The sequence below is a fragment of the Furipterus horrens genome, unplaced genomic scaffold (assembly GCF_987537825.1).
Source record: "Furipterus horrens unplaced genomic scaffold, mFurHor1.1.pri manual_scaffold_7, whole genome shotgun sequence".
Taxonomy (NCBI): domain Eukaryota; kingdom Metazoa; phylum Chordata; class Mammalia; order Chiroptera; family Furipteridae; genus Furipterus; species Furipterus horrens.
In genome coordinates this window covers 86,680,055-86,698,837 of record NW_028327177.1, presented here as the reverse complement: position 1 = coordinate 86,698,837, position 18,783 = coordinate 86,680,055, and the positions used below count along the sequence as shown (strand labels likewise).

The 18,783-nt window shown below is 40.7% G+C and overlaps 1 protein-coding gene across 4 annotated transcripts in view; it reads left to right on the top strand.

Annotated features, from left to right (window-relative positions):
- ATXN7 (ataxin 7) overlaps positions 1 to 18,783 on the top strand; it is a 148,604-nt gene that overhangs the window by 112,945 nt on the left and 16,876 nt on the right. For all 4 annotated transcript variants that reach the window (XM_090283888.1, XM_090283889.1, XM_090283890.1 and 1 more), the window contains 3 exons: positions 13,652 to 13,904; positions 16,167 to 16,426; positions 16,885 to 16,967. In XM_090283888.1, the coding sequence (XP_090140014.1) occupies positions 13,652 to 13,904; positions 16,167 to 16,426; positions 16,885 to 16,967 (596 nt within the window). The remainder of the gene's footprint in view (positions 1 to 13,651; positions 13,905 to 16,166; positions 16,427 to 16,884; positions 16,968 to 18,783) is intronic.

Below are 18,783 nucleotides of genomic sequence, written 5' to 3'. Positions count from 1 at the left end.
TGAAACTCTAGACAATCAGGTGTATATTCTTCTGAAATTAGACATATTTTACAAATATGCACAGAAAATGGGTTCAGATTTTTGTGACTAGATTTAGAAAGAAAGGTGTGATATGACAGACTTCTGTTTTTTAAAGTGTAGATCATAAGGAAATAAAATGTGGAGGAAGGTTTGCTGATATTTATAAAAATGTATAACTTTATAACTCCTAGGTCTGTTGAGGCTTAAAATGTAGAATGTAGAATGAATCGTGTGGATTTTTTAATATATCTGGTCCTAGCAGTGTTTGTTTAAAGGTATTCAGAAAATCAGAGTGTGAATAATTCACATTTTAGCAGGTTAAATTTATAAATTTCATCTTCCCCCGTTTTGGCAAGTTGCCTTTCAAATAAAAGGATCAATTTACACCAGCCAGGACGCCTTCTTTGTATGACCGTATTAGATGAAATTAGACTCCACCCCTTGTTTTCTATTGATCTGCCAGGACCTTTGTAATTCAAGTGCTTTTTACAGTAGTAGCAAATGTTACATAAGACCAAACATGGAGCATATTTGAAGTTGGTGGGCAGACCCAAATCATGATGGAAGCCTTCAGTAGCAAGTGTGCAATTAAGCACAACCAAATTATGTGAATGGAAGGTAATAAGAAGCTTCTACAGAACAGCCCTTCCTCCGCACCAGGGTTGAAAGCTCCACTGGGTAAGTTTTCCAAGGCAGTTTTCAGAGGCTGGGCTTGGCTCGGGGCCCAGTTCTGGATGAGCCTGCAGACAGTGAGTTAGGTCTTCGCTAACATTACACAGAACCAAGCCGAGTGAGCGGGAAGAGTTTGTACAGGCCTCTTCCCTCCTGGCGTTTGTCTTGTCCTGCCCACAGGCTCAAAGCGCTGTGTTGCTGAAGTGGTGGAGAGGGTGAGCTCTGCATAGTGGGGAATTGCCACAGAAGGGATTAGCTGCTGCTGCCGTCCACAGGAGCCATTCTGAAATGTCATTTGAGTGATCTGGCCAAAGTTCAAATGCAGATGGGAGTTGAGTTTGCTATTAACTCCAACAAAATGCTGAGGTTTGCACCACCAGTTCCTGTATCACAAAACAGGGAGAGAGCACCGGTTACATTGCTCTCTAAAAATGGAGGAACATTGTAATATTCTTTAACTGTTTGTTTTTTATCTCACTTGTGGTGAGGTTTCATGACAGGCAGTTCACACTGTTTCCTGTAAGAATGTGTTTGAAAGCTGTTTTGTCTTGATACTTCAAATCCACAGCAAAGTTTCAAACAGAACACTCTGTTGAGAGGAAAAACAACTGCAAAATACAAACTAACCCTGGGAAGTCATTCAGTAACGTAAATTGAGTGTATAAAAATATAATTACTGACTGACTGCCAGAAAAGATGTTTTTTTTTTTCTCCAGTTATTAAGGTAGACAGTACAGCTAAGCTGATTGTTCTTGGGGGGATTGGAAGGTTATTCACAAAGTTACCTTAACTATTTCATGTCTCAGTCTGCAAGCAGGAAGTGAGGTGACAGTTGAGTTCTTTACTTTTCACTCGGTTCACATTTCATGCCTTCTGCAATAATGAGTTTGACCGGATGGTTTTAATCGAGGTTGAAATTTAGCTACCATTTTGAAGGACTTTAAACAGAACTTAAACTTTTAATCAAATTGCTGTTAATTCCCTAAAATTGAGTTTTCTAAAAGCTCTTATCTTTTGTCAGGCAGTTTTAGTTTTGCCATTTCTGGTTTCACTTTTGAATATTGCTTTTGGTCTTTATTAGTTGACAGCCACAGCCTATAGGTGGGGCAGATACTGTTTCTCCTCAGAAAAAATAAACACGTACTACAAACTCATTAAAGACAACTACATTGTTAAGTAATGAGCCATCCATTCCTTATTAACAGAATGCTTAATGAAGGAGGCATTTTGGACTATTCTGAGTTTGAGGGTTTTGTCATCATTCCCATATTCACAGTCTTCTCTCCACCACCCCTCCTCCTATCCAGAATAAAGTGAAATAAAAAGGATAGAAACTGGTGGGACATAGGAATAAGGATGTGACTGACAGCCTCAGCGCAGCAGTTGACCACAGATGGGGCTGTCATTCCTTTGCGCCTTAGACTTGCTGCAAATTTGGGGCCTGGGAAGACAGTGCTCCATGAGGGGGTTCCTTCACAGAAGTTTTCATTAAAAAATACAAAATAAATTAAAAAATAACACTAATTTGAGTTTTACCAGGTTCTTTTAACTTTCTCTCCCCCTACCTTTGTAAAAATTGGATTGCAGTGGTAGAGACATACTGTTTTTCTTAATTCTCTTGTATTTTGATGCTACCCTTGTACCTTTCATTTGGAAAAAACTGACACAGACCCAAAATATAACTATACTTTCTCAGGATCACTTGGGTATAACTGTGCTTCCTGAAGACAGCACAGAGAGGTCGTTATAACTACAGTATTAGGAAAGTAGAGGTGTCAGTCAGCATTTCATGGTATCCTGTAGCCAGAAGTGGTGACAGTTAAGATCCTGGGGTGGGAAGATTCTGTGGATCACAGAACCACTTAGAGATGGCTGTGTTTGCTCAAGGCAGCAGCAGCCTTTTCCCAAAAGGTACTTTCTCTAAAAACATTTGTGTGTGTCTGAGATCCTACTGATAACCCTCAGTTCAGAGGCTGCAGGAGCGTAGGAAGTACCCCTTAAGGAAATGAATTGCTTACTCAGACCATTCAGTTTTCCCTAAAACAAGCTGTCTTATGACCATGATTATGAAAAAATGATGTTATACTTGCATCTGAGGTGATCAGCTGTTACACCATTGAGAACCCCTCATTTCATCTTCTTTAATAAAGTATTTGAATTTTTAAAAAGCCATTTTTAAAATGTTTGTAAAGAGCTACAAGTTAAGATGGCCAGGGAGGGGTACCCCCAGATAACAAGTTTTTCATATTTCTCACGTACTTGAAAGCAAAGTCCAGAAAGAACAGTCCCCATGGGAAGAATTCCTGGCAAGAGGATTATTTGAAGTTGCCATATTTCTGCTCCTTTCTTAGCAACATTATTTACAATCCATTCAGGCCCATCCCTTCCCCCACAGGACTCCTTCCCCCCTGTAATCTGCCCTTTGTGATCTGTTCTCTTTAATGCTGCCGGCCCTGTGAATGGGGTGCTACAGTGCACCCTACCCAGAGATGTGGAAATGTCCAGAGACCTGGAGTACTTTAGTGGGGCTTTATTTCCATCATAAAGCACTGACTTGAAGAGCTTGATAATTTGGTAATAGACCTTTGGCCAAAAGTTGTTTCAAGTGGCCTGAGTGCTGTAAATGACTCTCTTCTTCACTTTTCCTTTATGCTTTAATTTAAAAACACCTCTGCATTAGGGGGAGGAGAAGTGCAGTTGGCAGACGTCACAGTTGGAGGCTAATTTGTTAGAGCAGCCAGTGTTGAAATCATTCTTTTCAGTTAAATCTCTGTAGTGCAAATGATGCCAAGTGCTTTGCAGTCAAGACTTTTTCTTCCTCACTATTTTCCAGTGCTATTGGTGACCCACCTAAGCATACTCCATGGCTACCTCCAGCTCTGATTTTGGCTAATTGTCCTCTGAGGCGCTGCATTTCAAAGAACAGCTCTGGATTCCCCAACTCGAAATTGGAATGTTCCAGGGACAGTCCCACCAATTTACTTACTTTTTAGCATGAGACTACTAATTGAGTACCAGGGGATCCTAAAGAAATTGAATGGAAGAAAAAGCAGACTTAGGATTTTAAAAGTGTGAAAACAACAGGAGTGGAGTAGGACCACATTTGCTGATCATGACCTGAGGGTGCTTTTAGAAAAGAGTAAGAACACATATATCAGCAGTCCCCAACCTTTTTGGCACCAGTGACCACTTTCACGGAAGACAATTTTTCCACGGACAGAGGCGAGGGCATGGGGTTGGCTTAATAGCCTACCACCAGATGCGGCTTAATTGTCACTTGCCACTCACTGATAGGGTTTTAATATGCAACTGTAAGCAATTGATTTATTTTGGGCTCTGTGCAGTCAAACCTCTGCTAATGATAATCTGTATTTGCAGCTCCAACTCATATCATTAGGCATTAGTTCCTCATAAGAAGCATGCAGTGTAGATCCCTTGCATGCACAGTTCACAGTAGGGTTTGCACACCTACTGTGTGCAGAAGCTAATGCTGCCACTGATCTGACAGGAGGTGGAGCTCAGGCAGTAATGCCAGCGCTAGGGAGTGGCAGCGCAGCGCAGCTGTACCTACAGATGACACTTCGCTCACTCACCCGCTGCTCACCTCCTTCTGCGCAGCCCTATTCCTAACAGGCCACGGTAGTGGGTTGGGGACCCCTGATATATAGGGAAAAACTTGACAGTGTAAGTACTGAGGAAACATTATTAAATGCTTTATGTCCATGTATAGTCCATGGTGTGATTTTAAATGATATGCTAAGTACTCTTTAACAGTTATCAGGGGGAAAAAATAGGTTACTATGTCAAACCCAAAGTCCTTGTTTCACAGGTACTGCTTATAAATGCTAAATTAGGTCTGCCTAGTCAGCCGCTGAATTTTGAAAAATATATTAAGTAAATAAAAGTCTAGGTAATATGCAGATATAATGAAAGATCCAGAATGTAATTCCATTTTGAATCTCCAAAGTTTAGGGAAAACACTGATGCAGATCTGTAAGGAAGAAGTTCTGGAATTTAAAAATATATATATTCAGTCCTCATTTATAATCTGCCTCAGGTCCTGATCTGGGATGTGTCTTAGGGGCTAACAATCCAAATGAAAGACAAATGATGCCAGTTGACACCTCTGAATTGTGTTTGGCATCCTGAGAGTGAAGTATGACAGTTAGTTTGGGTTAACTGGGAACTCTTTAATGGCACATTGCAGTTATTTTTAACCTAGATATCAAAATAAACACTCTATAACTAATTCTTTGAAGGGGTTGCTTAGTGAATGACCCAGGGTTTCTAAACTAAGCTTTTTGGTATATGTAATTATTACTTACTATGCCTGGACAAAGGACCTGTACATGTTTACCTGTGTTTTCATCTTATGGCCCAGTGTAAGCTTGACTGTTAAAAAGCCTTGCTTTAAATAGGAGCAGTCATAGAGTCTTACTGGAATGAGGCTGTCAGAGACCCCTTAAAATCATACATTCCTTGTATTTCTCATTAGACCTTTCCTTACAGAGTGTGCACTATTTAACCTTTCCAGACTGAACCCATCCAAGAGCCTGACTTTCATTTAGAAAAACGTTTGTGAGCTTTAGTAATCATTACTTTGATAATCTGCCTAAAATTTCTACTCTTAGAGATTCATAAACTCGATCTTCACTTTTTTCATTTCACCTACGGTTCTGTCAAGAAAGTGAGTCACCTTTTAATTATAAAATAATTTTAGCTTGAGTGAGCATCCTTTTTGGTTGGGGTGAATTTATAAAAAATGAATTCTAGAAGTTCTTCCACTAAGCTCTTATCTGAGAAGAACTTAGTATCTTCCTGCACTGACATAAACTAAATCTGTACCACATTGGAGAAGATAAAGTGGATTTGGTTTGTTTTTAGGTGATTTCTGCCTGCTCTGATAATCAGTAGGTCTTTCTCACTTAAGTTTCTTAACTGGCATCAGCTGAACTAATAGGGAACATCTATCTTACTCCCTATTGAGTTCCCAGTCAGCCCTGCAAGGTAGGCTTGACAGATGAAGATGCTGCCAAGGTGGATGGAATAGGGTCATTGCCTAGGGTCACCCAGTTAGTAAGTTGGCAAAATAAGAATTTGAACTCACATGTCTCTCTGACTCCAAAGTTCTTGCCCTGTTAGGTGACCTATAAAAAAGTATTTATTTTTAATTTATTTTTTAACAAGGTTACTTTATTTTTATTTATTTTTTATTTATCTGTTTTTAGAGAGAGGGGAAAGGATAAAGAGAGGGAGAGAAACATCAATGTGCAGTTGCCTCTCACACACCCACAACTTGGGACCTGGCGTGCAACCTAGTCATGTGCCCTGACTGGGAATCGAACCAGCGACACTTGGTTTGCAGGCCAATGCTCAATCCACTGAGCTACAGCAGCCAGGGCTAAAATGTATTTTTATTTTACTTTGTATTATATTCAGGCTGATTAGTTAGTCATTCCACATCAAGACTATGCATAATAGCCCTGATCCTCTCTTGGAAAGGCAGTCAGGGCTAGAGAAGCATGTGTAATTGTGTTGGTTGATGGGGCCCAGACTAGTGCTATAGAAGAGAGATTTGCTGCTCCTGTTGGTGGTTCTTTATAGAACATAGTTATCTCAGAATTTTGTAAGGTGAGTCTTTTTAGGCAAGTCAGAAAGACAGCTCTACTGGCACTTTCTACCAAAATTCACTCTTCAAACTATCTTTGATGTTTTAAGACCCCCTGTGCAAAACAAACAAACACCCTACAGTGGCTAATAACCGTAGCTAATCTTTAGGATAGAACTTTCAAAATGGAAAGGTGAAATTCTGGGTTTTCCTTAAACACATTCAGGATCTTTACCCCAAATTTACCAAAATTCCATCTTGACCTTGTTGTATGTTTGGCCTTGACCTTCTTGTATGTTCAGCCTGTGTAATCTTTTGTGCTAATAGCCTGCTTTTGCTGAGCAATTGGGAAGATAGGCTTCTCACTGATATATGCCCTGACCCTCACCTTCACCCTTCCATTCTGCCTTGGACCATGTATAAAGGCTTGCTATTATGCCACCGAAGGGCAGGTGGATTGTAGTATGGTTTAGCCGAAGTTCTAGAGTCAGCCTGCCTGGGATTGCATCACAACTCTGCCTCTTTAAAAAGGTTGGACATATATCCTTCTAGATTATTTTTAGGCGTGAATGATTTGAAGTTATAGTTTGCTTAGACTGCTCTTTATGTATGTGCCCAACTTTGACACTTGTGCATTATAAATTATTTTTAATTATTTGCAAAGCAATATTTATTTTTGACTTAAAAAAATCTAAGTATTTGCTTTGAGTTCCTTTTTGTTTTGTACTTGGGTGTAAATATACATATATTTACATATATATATATATATATATATATATATATATATATATATATATATATATATATGTTTGTTTGTTTTTTAATCTCAGCATGATTCCTAAATTTACAGGCTCAGTAGTTTTGCTTGCTTTCTGCTTTGGAAGACTTAAAGAAAGCTATGCTGGACTTCAGGCCAGGATGGAGGCCTAGAATGACAGGCTCTGTCTCCCTCTACAACTAAGAAGGAATACAACTATTGCAAAACCAGAAATAACCAGAAGTTCCAGAAAATAAAGCTACATGGAAGTCCAATATATGAAGTTATAAAGAAGTGGTACTTGTCCAGACGGGTAGGAGGGGTGAAGCCAGGGCAGAGAGGTCAAGCTGTGCTGGCAGCAGCAGCAGCTGCAGCGAAGGCAGCGGGACTGCGGTAAGCACAGACAACCTGTATTTAAGGGGAGGCGAAAGGCGCCTGGGGAACACCCCTGGCTGCAGAACAAACCTGTCAGCTCACGATTCCAATGCCAAGGAATACAGAACCCCATTGCCTTGGACTGTGAGGGCTGGAGTATGTGAGGATGGAGGAGGAGGCTCCCGGTCTCTCAACAGAGAGTGAACAGCAGGAATCCATCTTGGATCCCTGCCCCCACACAAAGCGCCACAGTGTAGTGAGAAGGGTCGCCTGGTTGTGACCAGTGCACTGGACTCCACCCCCTATAGCGTGGGAGATGTGACAGCCACGCCCAGGAAACAAAGGTAAACACAAACTGTCAGGATGGCAGGGATCATGTTAGAGATCCTGGTGATGCAGCTGACCAGACACAGCAAATATATGATCTATCGGACCAGCAGATAGGAAATCTTTCTGAGGTTCAGTTCAGAACTCTGGTTATAAGAAAGTTTACAGATCTAACAGCAGATCTTAAACAAGACGGAGAAGGAATGAAGTCTAGTCCTGCTGAAATGAACGAAAATACATACAAAACTAGTGGTGAGGGAAAGAAAAGCAAGGATCAAATCAACAGATTGGAACATAGGGAAGGAACAAACAGTCAACCAGTGCAGAAAGAGGAAACGAAAAGTGAGGAAAATGAGGAGAGGCTCAGAAACCTCTGGGACAGTTATAATTGGGCCAACATCCGAATCATAGGGTTGCCAGAAGGTGAAGAAGAACTAGAAATTGAAAAATTATGTGAAAATGTAATGAAGCAGAACTTCTGTAACTTGGGGAAGGAAATAGATTTATGGGTCCAGGAAGCACAGAGAGTTCCAAAAAAACTGGACCCAGGGAAAACCACACCAAGACACATTATAATCAAAATGTCAAAAATTAAGGATAGAGAATTTTAAAAGCAGCAAGAGAGAAGAAGAGAACTATGTATAAAGGGGTCCCAATAAGACTTTCAGCTGATTCCTCAAAAGAACTCTGCAGGCAAGAAGGGACTGGCAAGAAATATTCAAAGTAATGAAAAGAGCAAAAACCTATAACCACGATTACTCTATCCAGCGAAGCTGTCATTCAGAATAGAAGGGCAGAGAAAATGCTTCCAGGAAAAGTAAAACTCAAGGAGTTCGTCAGATACAAACCACTGTTATATGAAATGTTAAAGGGACTTGTTTAGGAGAAAGGACCAAAACTATGAACGTTAAAATGAAAACCATATCACAACAACCAACAACAGAAGCTAGGGAATTGAAACAAAGGCAGACTAAGTAGGCAATGAGAGTGGGAAAAGAATTATAGGTATGGGGAACATTTGGGGGGCAGGTCAGTGGGGTGGGGGAAGGGGGGAAGGGCGGGAGATGGTACCGAAATCAAGCATAGTAGGAGGGAGTGGAGTAGACAGGAAGATGTTGAGAAGAACTCTGTGCACAACCAATGGGCATGGACTAAGGGAGGGGACAACTGGAGGGGGGGGTGGGGTCACTGGGTGGAAGGGAACAAAGGAAAAGAAATTGGGACAACTGTAACAACATAACCAATAAAACATATTTTTAAAAAATAAAATTTAAAAATAAATAAATAAAAGGAAGCCATGCTGTCCCCTTCCCTTCCCAGTATACTGCCCTTGCCTTCAGGGTTGTGCATGTTCAAGCCACAGGGGGAAAGAAGCCTGATGCACTCATATCTTGCTCTCTTTCTCTCTCTCCCTTTATTGTCACATCTCTTTGTCTCCCAAGTCTCCCCTACCCCCGACAGACACTCATGTATGTGTTTTTCTCTGCCTCTTCTCTGTCTTTCCCTGTATCTGTATTTGTCTTGTCTGTTGGTCTCCCTCTTGCTGAAGTCATTCAAAGTGCCCTCCTCATTCAAGGACAACAGTGTGCTTTCTCTGGGCCTGTGCCAGACCCTGGAGAAAGGAGTGCTTTGAAAATTCAACTTGGACTCCTCACCAAACCACATTGCAGTTATGCTTAGCATCTGACCACCAGTTTGTCCGCTAAATACAAGGTCCCTAACCCTACTCATAACTTACCCATTTCACTTTTGATCTAGGAACATGCACTGTTTTAAGCTGTAAGTCTAGTTTAAAATCTTATGAAAAATAAGGGTCCACAGTGAAAACAATGAGAAGAATCCAACTCAACTATGATTGAATTTCATTTTTCCTCTTTGCTTTCTTGTGAAGGGAAAGCCAAATACTGCCCTTTCCAGAGAATAAGTTACCAGACCATGATGTAAAGGAACACCTCACTTCAGCAAAATGACAAGGATTTGAACTGGTACTTTTCAGCCAGAATCTCAGACACACACACACACTCGCTCACTCACTCACAGCCTGAATCTCTCACACACACACTCGCTCACTCACAGCCTGAATCACACACACACACACACACACACACACACACTTGCTCACTCACTCACAGCCTGTTTCAGGTTTTAGTGAATGAAAGAATTTCTCATGATAGATTGCCATTTTCAGTTTTTAAATAGCTTTTATTGTTGAATTCTGCTATAACACATTCCTAAAAAATTACTGCATTATGCAGAATTCTGCACTAAAAACAAATGTCAGACTCATTGAGAAAATTGGGTTATGGGCACAACACTGAAAAATTTCTCAGTGAACCTTGGTCTGGTGAATTGGTTAGAGCATCATCCCGTACACTAAAAGGTTGCAGATTCCATACCTGGTCAGGGCACATACAGGGTGTGGGTATGGGGCAACCAACCAATCCACGTTTCTCACTCACATTGATGTCTCTCTCTCTCTCTCTCTCTCTCTCTCTCTCTCTCTCTCTCTCTCTCTCTCTCTCCCTCTCCCTCTCCCTCTCCCTCTCTCTCTCTCTGTCTCTCTCTCTCTGTCTCTCTCTCTCTCCCTCTCTCTCTGTCTCTGTCTCTCTCTCTCTCTCTCCCTCTCTCTGTCTCTCTCTCTCTCTGTCTCTCTCTCTCCCCCCCCTCTCTCCCTCTCTCTCTCTCTCCCTCTCTCCCTCTCTCCCTCTCTCACTCTCTCTCCCCCCCCTCCTAGCCCCTCCCCACTTCCTTACTCTCTGAAATCAATAAGCATATCCTCCCTTGAGGATTAAAGAGAAACAAAACCTTCAGTGACACAGAAAGAAATAGGAACCTAACAAAAAATGGTAGCACAGTTTTACATAGATTAAATGGCTAAAAAGTACATAAATACTAGAATAAATACGACAGTTTACATTGAAAATGACCTGACATTTGCTTCTAGAAGTAGGTGTTGGGAGGATTGCAGCTGTGGGCTATCGTGTTGTAGTGGGAGGAAGGTGCTCTGAAAAAAATGGAAGATTGTAGTACCAGGCGTGGATGAGTATGACTCCTTCAGATCCGTGGTGATCTGAGGAGGATTGTGTGTATGGGGAACATTTTGTGTTTCCCGTGGGGTTCAGTTCAGCCATGTGTCGTTTTCTGCATTCATCTAGTGCTTTCTTGCAGATGAAACCTTGCAAAAACAAATGCAAATTTTTGTTATGTTCAAATTGTTTTTTTAGTTTATCAGGGGCTTGGAATAAATTTACATTCTCAAAACAAGCATTGTAGCAGAACTGACTGACTTAATTAGATTACGAATTTTATTTACCTCATTTGATATCAAGAGAAAATGTATCACATTTACTTGAGACACTTGGCTTGAGAATTCTGATACCCAGAGGATAGTAAAAGGAATATATTTCTTTAAAATCTAAGTTCTAGTTGAGATTTTCCACCTCTTCATACCACAGACATAGTATTGTCCTGTTAGTACACTGCCATTGGGATACACAAGATGATTTTTATGGATAAACATGGATGAATACATAATTTTAATATTTAATTATTTTAATATATCAGAAAAAATACATATATAGCAAGATTACCAGACCTGTTGTTTCATAGATACTGCAGTTTTGGAAAACTGTCTCTCAAGCAAGGTACTCTGCTGTATGCTGGGTCATCTAAAAACGGCTTGTCTGTGGCAGAGAGGCAGGCACTACTAGATGAAGGGTTGGGTGACCAGGAATTACCTGTACAAGAATTGTCCTATCCAAAATACCAATAATGCCCCCATGAGAGACTGGTTAATATTAGACTAAGGAGGATTAGGGAACAGTAGAGTTGATCATTTAAATTGAAATGTTGAACACAAGGTAGTATTTTCTGTGACTTCGGTAAGAACAATGAAAATAGTTTGCAGTTGATAGACGCTTGAAAATACTAGTTGAGGGCCAGTAGCAGCAGTGAGCTTTAAAAACCCTGAAATATAGTGCCATGTGCTAAGCAGTGTTCTCAGTGCTATGTAGATGTTAACTTAGTCACGGTTAATAGTGTTTGAGGCATTAGCCTGGTCTAAGGCAGGCTCTCAATTTTGGCTGCCCTGGGGAGCTTGTAAGCATCTGGATGCCCAGTCCACACCCCAAACCAGTTCAATCACAATCTCTGAGAGTGGGACTCAGGCATCAGTATTTTTGAAGCTCATTTAGTTATGCCAATATGTAGCCAAGGTTGAGAACCACTGTCTAGGACCATTTGAAAATTATTTTTATTCATGAGAAAAGCTGTGTGGATCATGCAGATGTTACTCGAATGTCTGCGCTGTGCCATGCCTTACAGGGGAGGAGGACTGAGTTGTGGCTTAGGTAAGCTTTACCATCTGAGGCAGGCAGCAAAATGGAGACAGTTTTACAGTCCTGGCTGGCAAGTCCTGATGCCTGGAAGGGTATTCAGAGTGCTTGGGATGACGGACAAGAGAGAAATTAAATTTAAAAATCTCAGATGTCAAATTTGGAAAATTATTAAACTTAAAATATCTCAAGTTATTTTAAGTTTAATAATTTTATTAAACTTCCTTATGCACAACTTGCTTATCAAGAAAAGGGGGGGGCAACTGACACTTAAAAATCACTCTCAATTTAGCCTTTCTAACCTGGTTGTGCCCTTTGTGTGGTCCAGTTGGAGAATTTGAATTTTGTCTGTAGATAGCATGATAATTTTGTCCTGCAATAGACCGGGTTCTTAGGGACCTCATAAAACATCATTAAGTTATTGTCCTTCTGGGAACAGGTCATCACAGCTGCATAGAGAGGCTCAAGACTGACATAAAAAGACCTTTGGAAATAAACCATTTAAGTGATGCTTCTAGTCATTGATTCTAATATACTTAATTTTTCAAGTACAGAGTTTCCATATTGTGAAAAGTAAATGTTGGATCACGTACATTTTAAAACTTAGAGTTAAGCAAATGTGTCATTTTAAATTATAAGTTTAATTGAAGGCAGGCACTAAGCTACCATCATGAGGTACTTAAGTAGATAACATTACTAAATAATTCACCTGTTTCCAATGCTAACATTCTTCAGCTGCTCTCGGTTTATTTAATATGGATTGCCTTACTCTGAGAAAACCCGATTCTCCATGGGAAAGACTTATTTTCAGTTATACTTGTCTGGTCTCTACTTAAGCGTGCATTACTTCCTGGTGTAAACACCAGCCACAGCTATTTGTGGTGTTTTTGTCTTGTGCCTTTGGCATCTTTGTGGTGTGGACAGGAGGAGCTATGCCATCTGTAGTTGAGTGAGATGATTAAAAAGGGGAGGGGGGGAGTAAAATGATTCACTGGAAAATTTCAGCACAGATTCTTAAAGAATGATAAAATAACCCTAGAAACATTCTTACTTGGTATCATATGTTAGTGGGTAGTGACAGAAAAAAAAACGAAGGTACAACTTGTTTCTTAACATTTTGCTCTTTTGAAAATTGGAGAGGTGTTATGCTAGAAAGGAAGAATGAGTTCAATAAGGTGGTAATTAGCATAGTTCTGCAGATGAATGAATAATTTTCTTCTTTCTGACTACAAGTTGGAGTCAGTGAGGTTCATGTGCAAAACCCAGTATTCTCGGGGTTTAGAGTGGCTGTTTAATTTCCTAATGGCTATCTATGAATGATAAAGGTCTTTATGCTGAGATGTTTCCTCAGCAGAAGGATCAGTTCCTGGAATCCTAAATAAGTCTGTGGGGCTTAGATAAGCCATTTCTGAAAGCTGCAGAATTTAATATGTGTTTACTTAGTGAGGCATCTTTGAACCTAAATGTGTTGTATTTTAGGGGACTTTTCCAGGGTTCCACTGGAGACTTCCCTGAAACACAGTGTCTTTTTTTCTTTTTCTTTGTTTTCCTTTCCAGAAAGAAGACATAGCTCATCCAGCAAGCCTTCTTTGGCTGTTCCTCCCACGTCAGTATTCTCCTTCTTCCCTTCTCTGTCCAAAAGCAAAGGCAGCAGTGCTGGTGGGAGCAACCGCTGTAACAGTGGAGGTGTTCTTAGCACATCCTCATTAAGTTCCAAGCTGTTGAAATCGCCCAAAGAGAAACTGCAGCACAGGGGGAACACCAGGCCAATGCATCCCATTCAGCAGAATAGAGTCCCTCATGCTAGAATGTGAGTATGACAAAGAGGGTCCTTAATGCTTACTTGATGCAAGTAGAACTGAGCACACCAGTCATCTTGAGAGTATCTGAGCATCCTGAGAAAGAGACCCTAGTTTGGGGAAAATTCAAATATATGTTGTTTCTTTTTGTTTCCCTGTCATATCTTGGACAACTTTCCAGTATAATAGTAGCATTAATTGTAAGATGAATAATACATTTATATTGCTCCTTGATTGTGTGCTACCTGAAACTTAGTTCTACATGTGTATTTCCATTTAATTACCACTAACCCTATGAAGTAGGTATTGTTGTCCCCCCTTTTCCAGACAAGGAGGAGGCAGTGTAGTAATGTTGAGGAGCTTTAGCTAAGTAGCCCTCGTTCAAATCCTGGGTTCAGAGCCCTGGCTGGTGTGGCTCAATGGATTGAGCACCAGACTGCAAACCAAAGGGTCGCCAGTTCGATTCCCAGTCAGAGCACAGGACTTGGTTGCGGGCCAGGTCCCCAGTTGGGAGCGCTCAAGAGGCAACCACGCAGTGATGTTTCTCTCCCTCTCTTCCTCCCTCCCTTCCCCTTTCTTTAAATAAATAAATAAGTAATTAAATTAAAAAAAAAAAATCCTGGGTTCAGATTCCAACTCTGTCACTGCTGGCTGTGGGGCCTTGGACATAATTAACAACCATCATACAAGGTTATTGGGAGCAGTAGAATTAATACATTAGAGCCAAGCACCTGACATAGTGTCTGGCCCACTGGAGAGAACAAATAAATGAATGTGCTTCTGCTGTTGTTGTAGGTGATAGTAGGAATAAAAGGGGAAGAGATTCTCAGATGCTGTTCTAGGATTTCCTGGGGCTTGCAGACCAAATAGGGAAGCAGTGCTTACTCCCCTAGTCCTGAGTTCACATCACAGGACTATGGCAATGAGGGAAAACTGAGGAAGTTCACAGTGGCCAGCCAGGTGAGGCTTTGGCAAGTTTCCACAGTGGACCTGCCAATTGGCAGGCTCCTTGTGCCACGAGGGAGCCACCGTGCACTCCCAGAGAAACATATCTTGCCTTGTCTCAGCATCCCTCAGCTTTCATGGTGGCAGCTTTTCCCTGGCCTGCCTCCCTTTGCAGAGTATGCCCCATCTCAGTTTCAGGTCTGAGAATCTGGCTAATCTCAGGGCAGTATCCCCCACCTGCTGCTGCTCAGGAACATGCCAGCCGGGAGCGGCCCTGGCATCTTTTAGTGTCTCTGCTCTGTCAGGCTGTCCCAGGTACAGCTGTTTGGGGCTGTGTATCCTGGTTGCTAAGCCCCTAGCCTCTGCTCATCTGTCAGAAGTGCAAGGACAGCAAGCTTGGCTTTCATTCCTAGAGCTGTCTGAAAGCCAAAGAAAATGCCAGCACAGTGTATGTCACTTGCCAGCTTAATAGCTGTTAGAGCACTGCCTCTACTGATCAGAGTTTATAAAACCTCATCAATCCAAATCTTCTTACTTAAAGCTGGACTCTAGAGGGAGACTAAGGCCAACTGCTAGCTTCATACCAACATTTGCCACCCAAATAATCATGTCAGTAAGATGCCAAGAGAAATCATTTCCTTGGTAGTGCACAGGTATTCAGTGCTCCCCAGCTGTGTACCAGGCACTGATCTTTCATGCTTCTTTATTAGAAACCTTTTTCAGGGACTGCAGAATTATCACTTCAGTGACACATCATTTACTAATTAGATATTGTTCTTACTCATTAACACAAGCAGAGAGCCTCTGCTTGGAGATACATAGTTAGGCTTATTTGAGTTCTTGAAAGTCCTTAGTAACATTTCTTGGAAATACTCTTTTAATTCCATGTTCTTTTCTCTGCTCACTCGGTTTCCTTTGTTTTGATGGGTCCTTTTTTAAAAATGACAATTCTCAGAGACATTCTCTATAGGTTCTGCAAATATTCTTTCCTCCTTTTAGATCTTTTCATATTTTGCTTCTTATAGGAATTGCATTAGGTATCAGGTCTAGATCTACCATTGGCTCCTGTGTAAGATTCTTCTGGAATGATGAAAGAGCAGGTGAACTTGGTGGTTACTGGAGCTTTTTCCCTCACCAGAAGGGCTTATGGACTGAATAAGTATGTAGCTTCCTGAGTTTTCCGGGTAGTCCTAACAAATTTTCATAAGGTGCGTTTGGGGGCCTCACTATGTGCAAGTGCATGGGAGATGCAGGCTCTCCCCCCTCCCTATGGCTCACTGGGGCCTCTGGGTACTTAGGTACTGGTGTTCTCACTTCCCCTACCACAGCATGACGCCCTCTGTGAAAGTGGAAAAGATTCATCCGAAGATGGATGGCACACTACTGAAATCTGCTATGGGGCCAATCTGTCCTGCTACTGTGAGTTCCTCAGTCAAGCCTGGCCTTAACTGCCCCTCAATACCAAAGCCAACCTTGCCTTCACCTGGACAGATTCTGAATGGCAAAGGGCTTCCCACACCACCCACTCTGGAAAAGAAGTCTGAAGATAATTCTAATAACAGAAAATTTTTAAATAAGAGATTATCAGGTAACTTCACATTTTCTCTTAATGCTTCTCTGTGTCTTCTTAACTGGCCATTCTTAGGAAAGCGAATGTACTGCGTTATTAAGTCTTCTTTTTAAAATAGTCAACTCCAGCTCTCGGAGGAAATCCCTTAAGTAGTATGCTTGACATCTTCATTGTTGGTTTTAAAGTACATGGGAGCATGGGTAATGTAAAAATAGTTTTCAAGTGGTGTATTTCTGAGTGGAGTAGCAGCAATGCTGACTAACAGTCACTTTCCTGTCACCTAGTGGCAGTAATTCCCACTCTCTTGGTGATGTCATTGCCTCTTTGCAGTAGTCACATTGTGTATTTTATATTTATTAATGGTAGATTTTATTCAAGTTATAATTTGTTTTAAGATTTCTCCTCTTCTCTTATTGACAAAATAAGAAAAGGGAGTGTTTGGTGAGCCCATCGTAATGCCTGTGTGCTTTTGACAGAAAGAGAATTTGATCCTGACATACACTGTGGGGTTATCGATCTCGACACCAAGAAGCCCTGCACACGATCTTTGACATGCAAGGTAGGTGGCCTCCTGGACAGAACTTAATACTCTGGCAAGCTCAGGGACCTGGGGTAGATGGCATTGCTCCCAAGTCTATAACCCAGAGGGGATCTAATCTGTGGAGTGTTCTGAATTTTATAAATGAAGGAATAACTTGGTTTTGATGAGAAAGCCTCTGGTTCAGAAAATGTGAAGTCTGTTGTTAAAAACTGCAGTCTTCAGAAAGGTTTTGTTTCCAGTGAGCAGTGTTGTATCCAGGGGAACAGTGTTCTTTCCTAATCAATCTGTTGTTTTCAAAGATTTTTAACATTTCTTCAGAGAAATTAATATGAGAGGCTACCCTTTAATATTCAAATTATACTGACTTAGAGTAAGTTCAGAAATTTCCTTTGAATATATATAAACAGTCTTAAAATGTTTTCACAATCTATGGTTCTTAAATTTTAAAGAGCCACTTTAATAATTTGTGACTTTTAGATTGCCTTATTTTTCTACTTTTTTTTGTTTATTTTGTTTTGTTTTTAATATTAGGTGCGTTGGCCAGCATGGCTCAGTTGGTTGGGTGTTGTCCTGAAAACCAAATGGTCACTAGTTCGATTCCAGGCCAGCTCACATGCCTGGGTTTTGAGCTCTGTGCTCTATCCCCGGTTGGGGCATTTTCAGAAGACAACCAATCGATGTTTCTCTCTCATATTGATGTTTCTCTCCCTTTCTTTCTGCCTCCCTTCCCCACTCTCTAAAAAAAAATAATTTTTAAAAGATTTTAAGCCCTGGCTGCTGTGGCTCAGTGGATTGAGCATCGGCCTGTGAACCAAGTGTTGCTGGTTCGATTCCCAGTCAGGGCACATTATTAGGTTGCACGTCAGGTCCCCAGTTGGGGGTCGCGAGTAAGAGGCAACCACACAGTGATGTTTCCCTCCCTTTCTTTCTCCTTTCCCCTCTCTCTGAAAATAAATAAACAAATAAATACATTATTTAAAAAAAAAGATTTTAAAAAATATTAGGTACCATACAATCTAATTTATATGTAAGCTAAGAAAATGTAATGATCCTTCTTTCTGTCCTGAGGTTTATTTTTTAAATAACATTCTGCTAATGAGAAGATAGTACATTTATTATAAAATAAGGGTTGTTGATGTAGGGGTGGCTTCCACGCATCAGTGCATGTGGTACATAAATGAACATGTGTGTTCATTTGCATTTCTCTGGGGAGTGTCCCCAACTACCCTTCCAAAAAATTCAAGACATATTAAGAATCACTGTGTTGAAGTACAATACTTCCTCACTTATTGCGGGTATTACATTCTAGACACCCCCCCACCCCCACGATAGGTGAAAATCCACGAAGTAGGAACCTTACATTTATTTTAGTATTTATATATATTTTAAGACTTTATAAACCCTTTCCGTACACTTATAAACTATTCCCAGTCCCTTATTAACCTTTCCCACTCCCTTATTAACCTTTTCCACACCTTAAATACTACTTATGTTCTTAACATATTCTACACTCTTAAACCTACGTAACTTTAGCAACATAAATATACAGTACCGCAAAATCCCACAATATAGCGAAAAATCTGCAATAAATAATTAAATATAATATTTTTTAAAATCCCACAATACAGTGAGGCCACGATAAGTGAACCACGATATAGAGAGGGACTACTGTATTTAATTTAAAATCCCTTGTTTGGAGGACGGGTTAAAGATTATAAAAATTAGTCCTGTCTTCTAAAAGTTAATAAAATTGTTGGGGTATTATTTTGAATTTTAACCAAAGATTGTGTTTGAGTAAAGGACTTCAGGCCCTGATCCACCCCTAAACAGTGAG